Source organism: Serinus canaria, chromosome 2 (genome assembly GCF_022539315.1).
Source record: "Serinus canaria isolate serCan28SL12 chromosome 2, serCan2020, whole genome shotgun sequence".
In the NCBI taxonomy this organism is placed as follows: Eukaryota; Metazoa; Chordata; class Aves; order Passeriformes; family Fringillidae; genus Serinus; species Serinus canaria.
Genome location: NC_066315.1, coordinates 125307512 through 125322455, shown reverse-complemented (window position 1 = coordinate 125322455; position 14944 = coordinate 125307512). Strand labels below are relative to the sequence as shown.

At 35.1% G+C, this 14944-nt stretch overlaps 2 protein-coding genes across 2 annotated transcripts in view; one reads left to right on the top strand and one right to left on the bottom strand.

Annotated features, from left to right (window-relative positions):
• CNGB3 (cyclic nucleotide gated channel subunit beta 3) overlaps window positions 1-14944 on the top strand; it is a 60374-nt gene that overhangs the window by 18748 nt on the left and 26682 nt on the right. Inside the window, 5 exon segments of the mRNA XM_050971236.1 lie at window positions 7516-7670; window positions 9124-9315; window positions 9883-10091; window positions 11943-11993; window positions 14004-14090. Coding sequence (XP_050827193.1) covers window positions 7516-7670; window positions 9124-9315; window positions 9883-10091; window positions 11943-11993; window positions 14004-14090 — 694 coding nt within the window.
• CPNE3 (copine 3) overlaps window positions 2753-14944 on the bottom strand; it is a 69504-nt gene continuing 57312 nt past the window's right edge. Inside the window, exon 17 of the mRNA XM_050971240.1 lies at window positions 2753-2912. Within this exon, the coding sequence (XP_050827197.1) occupies window positions 2856-2912 (57 nt within the window). The 3' untranslated portion in view covers window positions 2753-2855. The remainder of the gene's footprint in view (window positions 2913-14944) is intronic.

Sequence of the window (14944 nt, the reverse complement as noted above, 5' to 3'; positions counted from 1 at the left end):
AGGCAATTTCTGTGCTCCTTGTGTAAATCCTCCATTCACTTAATATTTCCTAAAGTAAGAAGAAACATTGTTGTAAAGGGAGAAATGATAATTTATTCAAAATTTTATCTCTTCTATTATATGTTAAGTCATTTTTAGGGAAAAAAGCAAAGCAATGAGCATTGTGACACATACACTACTATGAGTAATATAAAACATTTACATTTAAATTGCACTTGTAGTTAAATCACATTTGTACAAAACAATTGCAAATATATCAAGGCCTTTATTGATAAATCTAAGACATAATACTTATCATTTAGTAAAAGAAAACTGATTATTACTTCATGACAAGTGTAAGTATTCATGCCTGTGTTTAATCTTGTCCAACATATTTTATTAAAACACCCCGTCTATTAGAGTTATTAATAAAGAGTTATTTACTCTTTTTCCAAATCTTAGCAATTCAGGATGAAAACATTCCATGTTATACAGCCCAAGAGAGGAACAGAAGAAACAGTGACAGGTGGAGATTTGAGGGTCAGATGAGAAGTCAAACACATCTGGCAGCCCAGTTTTATTCAGTACCCTGGGTAAATGATACTCAGGAGGAGAAATGTGATGAGCAGGGTCTGCAGGGAGCACACCTGCTTTGCTGCTGCTTTTGGAAAGGAATGTGCCTTCCAGAAGGGGAAAGGATGGTCTTAAATAGCAGTAATTTGAAGTCATCTCAGAGGAATAGGTTCTTTGTCTCCGAGTTTCTTTGTGATCCTGGGAAAGGTCCATGCAGTCAGCTCCTACACAGGTGGCTGTACAGCAGTTTACCCTAATGAAGGTAGATTTGCAACAAAGATGGTCACACCAAGGGAATTTTGTATAATTAGCATAGGCAACAATGGCCCATGGCATGAAGTTTGGGAACACACAATCATAGAATTAACTGACATTCTTAGTAATAATTGTATCATCATAATTGTATGATGATACAATTATTACCCTTGTACCAAATCCTTTTCGTTTGGGGAAAAAAAATTAAAATTTAAAAATTAAAAATTTAAAAAATTAAAATTTGCAGATGGACCAAAAGTAAGATAAGAGAGAAGGGACCATAAATTTTACCCCATGTTCAAAATGCATAGAACAAAATGTACCAAAAGAGATTTACATTGAGGAATAAGATGAAGCTAGTGAAGCACAGAAATAAATTCTTTAGGAAAATTATGGAATAGCCATGACTAGACATATTTAAGAAAATGTTAGATAAGAATATTTCAGGTGTACCTCATCCTGCTTTGAGCTGTGAGGACAGGATATCTCAAACTTCTTTAGAGCCTTATGGTTTTATCATTATTTTAGTAACTCTATGAAAACAGATGACAAATGAAAGCATGTATTGAAATAAAGTTTTTCAAATTTGAGACTTTTTTCCTACCTTTGAAAACATTCACTGTGGGAAATGTTATGGCATATTTGTTTCAGTTTTTAATTCCCTGCATATTAAGAGAAACTGAAAGTTAGAAAAGAGGAAGTGTTTGTGCTGTGCTCATGAATTCTGTACAAACATACTGTGATTAAATTATTTTACATAGTCATAAATTAAAGGCTTATGTAAATATTATATGTGTTTGTATTTAAATGCTAAAATGTTAAAAATTCCTGATAAATGGCGGATGACCGAGACAGATTTAATTACTTACAGATAAGAAAGCCCCAATGACATAACAGCACCAGATAAGGAAATAAATGAGAATGACTTCCTTGGACTATCATACCTTTGTTCTAAAGCAATTAGTATTAGAAATTATTCTATCTTTATTTCTCACATCATAATAAATAGTGCAATTAAAAACCAGTATATCACAATTACCTTAAGGAAAGGGGATTTTTTAGCTAATTGATACTTTCAACATTCCTACTACTTTCTTTCTTCTTCTTTTATAGTTCCTACTGTAGAATTTTTAATTAAAATAAAATCTTTTTCACATTTTAATCTGGTACCTCAGTGAGAGTTCCATGTGTTCGGCATTGAGACAGACTTCTCCTTAGAGAGTACTGTAAAGAAGATTAGAGGATTCACAGATTGTTGTGACTGAATAACTAGGAAGATTGTCAGAGAAGCTGCTGTGAAAAAAAAAATTGAGCTAAAACCCAGGAATCTCTGCAGCCTAGATTATGAGATTTCAGTCTGCATTGCATCAAGTTTATTCTGAGTTCAATACCAGCAGATAAATCTCAAAGACAATGCCTTCCTTGAACACTGTTTCTTCTGTACCTGTTTTGCTTTATGAACACAACATGAGGTCTGGGAAAGGGATGATCTGTGCATTCTTTTTCAAGAACATTTGCTTAGGGCCCAAACAAGCACGAACAAGCATGATCTCTGTACAAAGATTCTGAACTAAGGGAAAGTCATGAATTCCAAAAGAAAGATTTTCTTATATGTTGCCTGCATGAAGATCATAAATGCCTATGGTCCATTCTTGTTTATACATACACAAAACCAAAACCAACCCAAGTATCATGGTATCCCTATGTTTAAATTAATGAAACAGGTAATAAAATATATAGTAAGACAAAGAAACATCAGTTTAAAATAAAATTGTGTTGTGAAGAACAACTCAATCCTAAAATGAAGTTAAATAAAAATGTGATTTATTCTGTTTTATTGCAAAGAAAAGTCAACATAATGCCAGTATTTAAAAAATGCAGCAAAATGAAAAAGACATAATCTTCTGTATCAGTAAAAGAGTCTTTATCAGACACTTTCCCTTGCTAGGAGTGGTTCAGATTTCGTATTAGGAAAAAAAAAGTCATAAGTGAAAGGCATTGGAGTCTGGATGTGGCACTTGATTTAGGGATAATTATGATGATGGTTATTATGGGTTGACTGTTGGATTAGATGCTCTTGAAGTTCTCTTCCAACTTTGATGATTCTGTGATTAAAGGAAAAGATGATTGGTCAGAGGAAGACACTTGTTTCAAGACAGTAAAGGAAAATTACAATTTAATTAAGAGCTTTTTCAAAGTCCATGGAATCTAATGTGTGAACAGCTTGTTCCAAGACTTCAGGATAATCTATATATCTTTGAAACTTTGTTAGCACTTGAGATGTTAAGATATTTGAAAGAAGAAGCAGGTGCTAAATATACAGGTTAAGTCACTTATCCACTTCCCAAACCTTTATATATTTCAGGTTTGTTTGCTGAAAAGGATTTCATGTTATGCTGCATAAATTCTTTTGCTGTCTTGGGAATCACAGCCTACAACAGTCTTCATGATCTTAGCTAATGTAATCTTGAAGTCTATCACACTTGTTTCAACTGCTCCTCACTCATAATGAAAGCTGCCCAGAATTCTGGTCATTAAAGGCTTGGAAACTTTCTTCAGACCTTTAACTCATGATAATTCACTCTTCCTCTATTCACATTTCTTCTTCTCACAATAGTTTTTCTCAGCTCAACTACCTATTTTCCCATGATTCAGCACCAAAATTTGATCTCATATACAGTGATCTTATTATGTCTCAATCTGTTCTTTTCAAAAGTCATGTTCCCAGTAACCTTGGCCATTCTAAGACACTTTCTAGTGTCTTAGACTCTGGGAATGCACCTTTTGAGTATAGTTGGTCAGAATAATTTTCACATTGGCCTATACTCTAATATTAATATTTACTTCTTGCAGTATGTAATATGCATTCTACAGTTCCCTTTGACTAAGCACTTGGACATTTATCCTTTTGTCACCTGCAACTGATGATCCCAGCATTTAGAAATTAAATTCTTAAAATTTGATTCTAAGTACGTGTCTGTAGTATGGGGCATTAGATTTGTCCTCATTTCTATTACTTGGACTAAATAATTCAAATTTTACTGCATAGGAATCAGTCCTACTTTTTAATCTTCCAAATCCAATGTCCTAATAAACATCATTAGTACACTACTACATTTTGTACCAAAATCATGAAGGAGACTATTAAAGCTCACTCCTAAAATCCCATCAGCATTCTGTGTAGATAAAGGAGAAAAAGAGTCTCTCTTCATAGGCAATTCAGAGCAGAAAACTATCTCAGTCATTCTGAACCTCTCCTCAGGGAAGCCTTCTTTGGACTCTAAAGACAGTATAATAAAATAGGGGAATTTAGCTTTTTGGAATACCTCTTGCTGTACCAAGCAAGTGACTTATACGTTGGATTTTTTCTATTTCTAGTTTTCCTAGTAATTTGGGATGACTGGTCTTAGGCTTGGAACTCGGGGCTTCTATAGCATTACTCACACTGGGATTGTCAGCAAAAACTGAGGATGTATTTTTGAATCAATCAATTTCATGATGCCTGAAATTACATTTTTCTGTCTCTCCAAAATCTTTCTCATCTGTGCCATCATGTTTTGTGTATTCCACATCCCTCTGAAAACTGATTATCTGAATCAGAGTTTCTCCCTAATTTATTCAGAAATGACTTTTTTTATTTTCAAGACACAGATTGTAAATGCAATCATAAATCACAACATCAGAGCTCAATAAAAGCATTGAAAGCTCTATTGCAGGACCAAGAACTCTATTTCCAAGTAATTAGCAGAAAGTTTCTTAGGTGCTGCAAAAAAATAGGGTTATAACTGAAATCAGCAAAAAGTATTATGATATTTTCCAGGCAGCATACATTTATGAAATATATTTGCTCAGGGGTCACCTGGTAGATTAAACACGACATTGAACTCAGGTATTTGTTGTTCATGGCCAGAAACAGAGAGGAATTAAAACCCTAGGTTGCAGCTTAGAAAAGGGCAAATCTTCTGAAGTATTGCATTTCTTATCATTGCTTATTTGAGCTCTTAACACAGAAAACTTTCAAGCCACAGTACTTAACAGCTGTTGCATACATTAGTATACTCAATACAGTATTTCCATAGCCTATTCCAAGGTAATATTTTTTAACTATGCTATAGGTGTCTCAATCTTCTTTTGTGGCTTGGGGAGAATAAAGGCACTGCAATTTTATCACTAAATAATTTTAAATATACATGTTACAAAAAATAAAATCTAGAAGTGAAAAAATCAGAAAACTATATTATTATTATACTTCTCATGTTACATATATTGCTATCATTAAACAAAATATGTTTGAGGTATTAACAAGACTGTGTGCATAGTGCATGAGTTGCCATCCTGATTTTCATTTCCTAGGCCACATGAAGTTACTTGCACAGGGAATAAGCATTTCCACTCTGTAAAGGACTATATGGAGAGTAAGTAATACAGAACTAGGCCTGCTGCAACATACTGCACAAAGGTCAAGGATAAAATGCGACAGAAGGAGTCAAGTTTAATTAAAAGTAATTTAGTGAAGTTTAAATGGTCTTCATTTGCCCAGGCAATTTAAAGTGCACCCCCACACAAAGTACATATACAATAAACATCCTCAAATTAACAGTGTTCAACATGCAGTCTCTTCCATCTGTATTAACCAAAGAAAATTTAAAGTAAGCATTTAATTACAAGGCAATAATGGAGTAGGAGGCAATGCAAGCCAGATGAGAAGCAGGGCAAGGAAAATCAATTTCTCATCAACTGCAGGGCAAATAACTTTTACTAAGTCACATAGATTCTAATGGAAACATGGTTCCTCTGTGCTACATTGCACCAAATTCATGATAGAGGAGACTTTAACTTTTGTTGGAAAATCTGTGAAATAAGAGGAAAATCTCAAGCAATTTGTAGCTTATTCCTAGAAAGAAGTTATGAGGGGCCTTTGGCATGACACTTGTGGTAAGGGTACCTAACTATAAGATAGGTAACAACCTGAGCAAAAACAGCAACAGCAAAGACTAAGATCTATTTTAAATTCTTTGCAAAGAAGCAAAAAATGAATTGTAAGATGTTAGCTCAAAAAGGATGTCATTACATTGCAGATGGCCTGAGCAAAGGGACAATGTGACACCAAAGGAACTGTGATGAAATGACAAAATGTATCAGAAGTGTTTTGATCAATCTCCTGTCTTAAAATCCTGAGGATTTTAAGAAATAGACAATATACAAGGCTTAAAATAGAGGAATGACAAGCATATACTTCCAAACCTTTGCTTCTGCTTCTAAGTGGAGCATATCTCCACTTTATCCAATGATTTTATTGCTGAAGGATTTTTATATGTTTAAATTATGCTTCCTTGGGCACTGTGATTTGTGTTTTGTCTCCAGAAAACTGCTTCTCAAAAAGCTAGACACATCCCACTCTGACACTCTCCTTTTTTTAGCTACAGCTCCTTCTGTTAGACATTTCAAAGTAGGTTCAGGTCTTGAGGAGATATGGTGTTTATTCAAAGAGCACTTTGCAGTGGTGTTCATTTCTTACCAAGGTACTGTCATGCCACTTTTTCCTATTCACATTTGTGAAGATTTTCTCAAGAATCTGAGCATTTCAAGCATATGTCACTTTGATCTGCTGCTACTCTTGCTGTAGCCACATCCCTGTGGTACTTGGGACAGAGTTGAAAAACTGTTAAGACAGAAAGAACCATTTCCTGCTGTAGCTCCTATATTGGGCTTAGCTTTCAGAATTTCAGTACAGGGTGGCAACTGTGACCTGTGGCAATTGGGAGGAGACCTCAAACTGCCCTGTGCCAGGAACAGCCATTTCCAGCCATCTCTGACATCCATGTGTCACATCAGCTGAGAAGGGTTGAGTCAAGGATACAGAAAAAATTCCCATGTCCTGGTGTCTACATAGAGGAAGTCCATATGTGTGGCCCAGCTGCCAGCTGAGTTGCTCTCAAAAACAAACCCAGTCTGCAAAATCAGACAGTAGCAAATAATCAAGGATGAAATTTCAAGAATAAGCACAGAAGAGTTGATCAAGAATCACTTTCACCTGGATTTTCTGTTTGATTGCCCAGCATGCATAAAACTTAATGAAAGCATTAGTTTCAGTGCAGAGTATGAGTCTGCAGGTGTATGAAAATCAATAGTTCTCAGGTTTGAACAAATGCTGTGAGTGCTGCAATATCAGCCTAGTGTTACTATGAGCCTGAGCAAACTCTTAGCAGAAAAAGAAGAAACCATAAAAATCAAAGATGAAATAAATTTTCCCAACATTAGAAAGTTTAAAGTAAGCATAAGTCCCTCCTCCTCCACCTGCATTTCCTGTCATCACTAGGATATTCCCATATCACAACCAGCACATTTTTATACAGAGATGTGAAGAGGATGCCTCGTAACTCAGTGAACACATCAGGAAAGCTCTAGGCCTGACACAGCCACAGTAGAACTTTGTGAAAAGCAGCAGTGGGAAGCCATTAGTGCAGCAGGCTAAACAGGGTACCTGACCTCTGCCTGAAATAACACACAGACTGCTGCTGACATGAGCAGGAGGCAAGAGCAGGTAACTTGGGTTTCCACGTAGCATGAATGAAGTGATCTGAATAAGCTCTGTGCTCAATAAAGATCCAATCTCAATGTCTGACTTCAGTTCAGAAATAGAATTACCAGCTTCCTTCCATTGATTTCCAGTACATGAAGCCTTTTTCCCCCTTTTGTTTTATCCAGCTCACAGAAGCCACCACATCCAGGTCCCCAAACAAATGAGTTCGCTGATGCCCAGCTTCAAGAGATTGTCAAAAAATTGCGTGAAAGGGCAAATGTCTACAAGGAAAAGCTGAATGACCCAGTGATATCTTCACCTGAAGCAAGTCCTCCAGCTTGTAAGTGCCTCTAGAAATAGCTGTGCATTTGTTCAGTTTTAAACTGAAAATAATTTTGTGGTAACAGCAAATACTGCGTTCATTTTTTTGGAAGTATAGTGTATTTATCCACTGGAAAGGATCACTTTGTGCCCCATGAAGTCAATTTATCCCTATTTCTCTACAGTAAGCCAGAATCCTTAAGTAAAACCTCCCTTTGAATGACACCACTGAAGAATTTGGGGAAAAACCTTATAGAGGCAGTATCTAGAATCATTCATGTCAAGAATTTTTCTGTACTTTGAAGTAGCCCCAGAGATGTTTATTTATGGAGATGAATCTGAAACATATGAAGAAACATATATCTTATGAAGAGATGTTAGTCACTTTGATATGAGATCTTCTGTGTAAATAAAGTAAATGAAATTTTAGTCTTGACAGAAATCTGGACACACTGAAGACTTAAAGTCCACACCTTAAATAGAGCAAACTCATCTGACATTAATTAATCATTGACTTTTGACAAAATGTGAAACATAAATCAATTTTTCTCCTCTTCAGAGGAAAGTTTGGCTTTCCTTCCCCTTTCCACAAAGAATTGAGTGTGGTGGGTCATGTTCTGGCACTTTTTAGAAGCTGTTCATTGCATTTGTAGCTTTTAAAAAGCTGTAAAAATGGTGCCTGAAGAATAATAAACTATATCAACTGATAAAGGATTTTTTTTCCTAAATCATATATTTGCTGATCTACATCTTTTGTTCTCTTTGAAACCTTTATTTCCTAACTAATTATAGATCCAGTTTGTCAGTTTACTGCTAAGACTTTGTATCCTAATCAGAGGTAAAGCCACCAGAATTAATAGGACACATGTGCAAACAAGACTATCCAGCTCAAAGATGGAAGAACGGGGTTCAAAGAGTGCTACAAGACTTTTAAAAGCCTAGAAATGTAAAAAAACCATTGGCTTCCCACTAGTTTCACCTGCTGCATCTTGCATATCAGGTCTCAGGAAAGGGGAGAGATCAGCCCATGGCACAGGTGTCTTTTCTTATCTCCATACTCACTGCATTCATTCTTTGCAACAGTCATATAAAGAGAAATGCTCAGTTGTGTCAATTAATGCTAAATTATGAATTAACAATTTTCTTGTCAGTTTTGTAAAAGGTATAACTTGTAAGAATTGTCCAGGAAAATTCAGCAATATAGATATTGCACTCTATAACATAAGTGCCCTGTTCAGGATGCAGATGCACATGTTTATACCAGTGATAATTTTATTCTTCGAGTGTTTTTCTATGTTTTCTATTTTCATTCTTCAAGTGTTTTTCTATGTATTTAATATAATGAATTTAGTCACTGTCCAGTGTTTTCAGAAGATATTTTAACATGATGAAGCTTTCCTTCATGTTAAAACAGGGTGAATTATTTGAGCCATTATTAAAATGCCAGTGTTTTTGGTAATCTATGTGTCTAGCACCAAAGAAGCCTCCACCCCCAGCAAAAGATGAAAAAAAAGATGAAAAAAAAGAAGATAAAAAAGAGGAGGCAGAAGCAAAGCCAGAGGAGGATCATTACTGTGATATGCTCTGCTGTAAATTTAAAAAACCTCCACTGAAAAAATACATGGAGTATATGAAGCTACCAGATACCATTGACTCATACACAGGTAAATTTAAAGCTGTGTAATAGAATGGGGTAAAGTCATACTGAAGTGACCTGGTATTATATGCTGGCTTACACAGGCTCACACCTGTGAGGCACACATTCCAGTTTGCTACTCCCAGGGACACAGAGGTCCTGTCCTTAACAACAAACAGGGAAAAGTGACATTAGTTTTAAAGATGGTATGCAAAAAAGTGTAATGCAAACTGGCGAGAATTAGAACCCCAGTCTTCTGTTTCTTGATCTGGAATTTGTACCATTCATTAGGGCCAAATAATTCTTTTGTCAGTTATAATATACATGAGCAAGATGCTATATCTTTTATGCAAAAATTATATCTGATCACATAAGTTTCTTCAGACGCACTGATAATGCTCTCATTTTTGCCAATTCCTTCTGTGACTCCTATTTCCAAGCTGTATCACTTTAGCAGCCTTCCAGTTGCAAAAGGGAAAATGGTAGGTTGGTCTGGGCTGAAGCATTCCCAGAGACTGCAGCAGAATGAACATGTCTAAAAACCTGGGAAGAGGCTCTGAGTTCACACCTCTCTGTTCAATGTTCTTCCTTTCAGATCGCCGTTACGTGGCGTGGCTCATGCTCGTGACAATCGCCTACAACTGGAACTGCTGGTTCATTCCCCTGCGCTACGTGTTCCCCTACCAAACCCCCAGTAACACCATATACTGGTTTGTCATTGATGTCATCTGTGACATCTGCTACCTCTGCGACTTGGTAATTTTCCAGCCCCGAGTGCGGTTTATCAAAGGGGGAGATATAATAGTAAGTATTGAAGTGGGACTTCCATGGGCAGTAGTGGTGTGCTAGAGCATAGAAATTCATCCGAGCTGACACTTCTTTTTATCACTATGTCAAATCTATGTCACTTTTTTTATCTATCAAAGGGTACATATATTTTTCGTCATTGACCTTCCATTCTAGACTGACGTTCCATTATCCTGTGTAGGAGGAAACATATCCATGACCTGAATTCTTAAAAATTGAAAAAACTCAAGATTTCAGATTTGAAAGTAACAGATGAGAACAAGTGAAACAGGCAATCAATTCAAAACAGATTCCTCACTGGAATAATTTGTCATATGTACTCGTGCATATATACATCTGTTTGTAGGTTTATGTGAAACTTTCACCTATTTGCCTTGTACCACAGTTGAAGACAGGGCATATTCTGCTAGGGTTGGACAGGATATGCATGCTTTGTAACAGATTGTGACATGGTGGTTTTATTTTTTTCCAAAATCAGAACATATCCCTGTAATTTTAGGATACTTTGAAAATAATTTATTTGAGATAATCTTTTTTGGGAAATAAGTATGTTCAATTTTGATTCTTGCTACAATTTTTGTGTTATCTTTTCATAGAAAAATGTAAAATAAAATTTTAAACAAGTATCTGAAAGTTTGCCTTTAATCTACCAAAGGGTATCTAGAATGTTAACTTTTCTTTAAAGTCTTCCCTGCTTTTGATTCTTAGACAGCTTATAGAAAAAAGATACCTAATTCAGAAAAAAAAAAGTTTTGATAACTTCAGCCTGACATTACTATGCCCAACAGACATAAAATTCAAATTTATATATCTTCAAATCTAATTTGGAACTAGCTTTACTTCAGTGCTTTTACCAAAAAATTTATACATCACAAATATACGATATTGCTGATACCTTTACAGACCAAGCTGTGCAAATATCATTTCAATAGGTATTAAATGCAGTGCAGTGGAATGTATTTTTCCACACTAAGACATTCAGAAACTAGATATTGCCTAAATCCACAAAACTCAATTTTTATGAACAAAGTTAAATCTCTAACAAACGAAGCTCAGCTTGTATTTCCCTTGAAGCTGTTTCTACAATTCACAGATTTTAGTGCACAGAAACCATTTCCTGCCTGATGTCTTGCATTTGGTTTAATGTTTAAACTGATAATAGTGAAAGTTGGAACGGAAATACGATTAAGATCTTAAAGCTATTTTTAAAGTTTCCCTGATATAAATACAGAAAGTACAAAAATAGATAAATTTCTTTATATACTTGTGATTATCTTTTCTTATTATATTAGCATCAGTTCCCATGAAGAACAATTTAAAAATAAAAAGCTAATCATAACTAATGAATGCAGTGTTGATTATTGTAATGCTAGTAATGCCAGCATGTTAATGTTGGCTTTCAAAGAGCTAATTTTGTACAGCATCATTTGCAACACTCTTCGAGTTTTTTTCTTGGAATCACTGCAGATAAATGCATTTTTTGCCATGAAATTGAAGGGTGTTGGGTTGAACATGAAGTCATACAGATGTCTTGAGAGGGAAGTTTTGTGGAAAAAATATAATGCACTTTTCTAGACCAACATCCAGATTGGAAAAAATCAGACAAACCCCAACTCTCATTGTTTCAAGTCATTCTAATAAAATCTGATCTAATGTAAGCTAGACCTAATAACAGACATTAATAACAGTACTTCTTCTGAGAAATACCTACAGATATTTCTCCATTCATACTTTTAGACCATCATTAATTTAACTGTCATCATCCCTACTGTACTGTGGAGTAGCAGAGGCTCATCCTTGACATTTTGATCTTGACTATGTCTTTTTCTCCTTTCATCACCACTCTAGTCAGACAGAGCAGAAACAGAGAAATTCTACCGCAGCTCTGTGAAATTTCGGGTAAGTAGAACCTGTGTGACTGATACCAATATAGAGGTTCTGGCTGTTCACAGGAATTTCATTTTTTCATTCACTGAAAATCACTGTTGTTTTAAGAATACCACCAGAAAACATTGGCCCAATTGCATATAATGTAATATAATGTAACAATGTCTCAGCTGAAGACTGACATCTTCATAAACAGTCTTTAACTGGAAGAGAGAATATTTATAAATGCAATTCTAAATATTCTTTTGGAATTATAATAAATTAATAAAATAGATTTTGATTAGTTTTTGAGAGGTCATCCCAGCACACACTAAAGACAATAATACCATTTGTCAGAGATTCGTTAAAAAAAAATTAAAACTCCTGAAGAGAGGTGATATCTCTTTTCTGTAAATGCTTTTGAAGTACCTCATTGAACTGAACATTTCACCACTCACAGGAGTCAAAAATTCAAATCAAATTTTTTTTATCGTCATGACACTTTATAAAGACAAATATCCATTTCATTTAGGAAAATTCTTAATGTTGCTCCTAAATGTTGGGGTTATTTTGTCAATGGAAGATAAGTAGTTTATTGAATTCCTGATGAACTTACAGCTCTGTTACAATAAGCACACATCTCAGTTATTGCCCTCTCCTCTTCTCTACTTTTGCACCTGCCTTGTTCAGAGTTATTTTTTTCTTAGTGACTGTGGTATCATTACTTAAATACTTGATATTAAGCTATCCAAAAGTGCAGGATATACCCCATACAGTCAAATCGGTTCAACAGAGTGAAACTTAAATCAAGAGACCAAAGTGGATTTGTATGGGTTTATTTTAAGTCCACACTTGCTGTGTGTTTAGGGCTCTTGATTTCTGAAAAAACTAATGAAAGTTGAGTGTACTCATGACATGCAAGATATAGATATAATGTGGGAATTTGTCATATGACTAAGTACTAATTAGCAGTTACTGATATTAATGCACTTTTGACTAAATTTTCTCTCCTCTTACACATATGTCTGAGAGATGGAGAGAAAGAGACACCATAAGAGGCTGTTTCTCTCTATCAATTTTTTGGTTTGCTTTGAACACTGTTCAGGTATTAATTGCTTCTTACCTGCACCTGATAAAATGTCAGAGCTGCAGGCTGGTTGCTGCCAACACGATTTACACCCCTCAGAGCAAAGGAATTACTGATTCAGTGAGATGAAGCCCAGAATTCCACATCCCTCTCTTCCTTCCAAGCAATAACAGCAACAAAGCAAAGTATCCCAAGATCTTTAAAAAGGAAAAGATAAATTTGTCACAGCTCTCCTTCTCTACCTTAGGAAAGAATAAACATACACATAAGAAGAGTAATCACATAGTGGATGGACTGCAGGGTGATACTGAAAAGCTTAGTGGTATGGGAAGAAGCAGCATACAAATTTGATAGAAGAAAAATCTATTTAAAAAACCCCCAAACCAACCAAACAAACAAACAAACAAATAAAAATAGCCCAGCCAAACTTATCCTATGATGAATCTGTTGTTTGGAACACGCCTTCTGCAGGTTGCAAGCAAGAAATCTAACTCATTGTGCTAACAAATTTCTTTAAGTAGCCTTGTTTTAAAAACTTTTAAGAAGGACTTTTAAGAATTGCTTTTAAGAAGTATTTTAAAGGACTTTTAAGAAGTGCTAGTGTAGTGGCCCCCCCACCTGCACTCACCAGCTCCATGCCAAACTTTTTAGTCTGATCAGAACTACAACTGAAAAAACAGAATGTATTAATAATCAAATATATGAGATACTGTTAATAATCCACATGAAACAGATTAAAATCTCAGGCAGAAGGGATTCAAAAGCAGAGCAGAGCCAAGCTGTTGGTGTTTTCAAGGAGATAATCTTACCTGCCAGTACCTAGGAAGCTACATGCTTAGCATGCTGACTCTTCAAGTATTATCACAGTCATGATTCAGTCTAAGCAAGTTTTCAACAGCAAATAAATACATTATGATTACTTTGAAGTTTAAATTGACCTCTCTGCTCTTTAACAGCTTGATGTGATATCAGTGTTTCCATTTGACATTTTATACTTCTTCTTTGGATTTAATCCAGCACTTCGAGCAAACAGGATGCTAAAGGTAAGATCTGTGTTAGTGATGGATGGCTAACCATGCCTAGATGTTTTTGCAATGCAACAGAAATTTTTTTATAATATTTAGAAATATGAAATTTAGAAACTGTGTAATATCTTCAGGCTAAGGTACAACATAACTTAATAAAGAAACAAAAAATACAAGTCATAGTCTAGCCAAATTAGCCCCTTATTTTCTTATTTTTTCTGGCTTTATTATTTCCTAATATCAAAAAAGTATTTTTTGATTAAAGCTAGGTTTTTCATATTATTTAAATTAGATTAATCTCAAATTACCGGCTTAGTTTTCAAAGATTAAAAAAATCACTAATTAATGCCAATGCACCTTCCCCTTATGTTGTGTAATAAAAGGTCTGAGAAGGGATTAGAACACAGGCCACTGTGTGGCTCAATGCATTTCTCTGCACACAATCAACATGTTGACAAAGAATTGGTTTTCATTTAAAGTTGGGGGGAGATACAAGAACTCTGAAAATAAAATGAAGGTGCTCTTGACTTTGATATTCAATAAAACTTCAAAATTCCTTAAATCAGAGCCAAAATAATATGAAAAAAGAAAAGTTAAATAGTACCTTGCATTAGGCAACCAGCTGTGTATTGAACAAAAACAAAGAAAAAAGCTACATGTGATCACTAATGATCCACTGCAAATACTAAACAGGAAGAATTCTATACAGCTGCCATTGATGCAACAGAGCATCCTTTGGTATGTGGCTGTTGATACCTATGATCACTTACAGGAAAATTACTGGAGTTTCAGGAAGAGAAAAAATGCATGTAACTCTTTGTGATCGTGTTGCCCAAGCAATTATAAATGTATGAGGAAATAGAAGTTGTTCA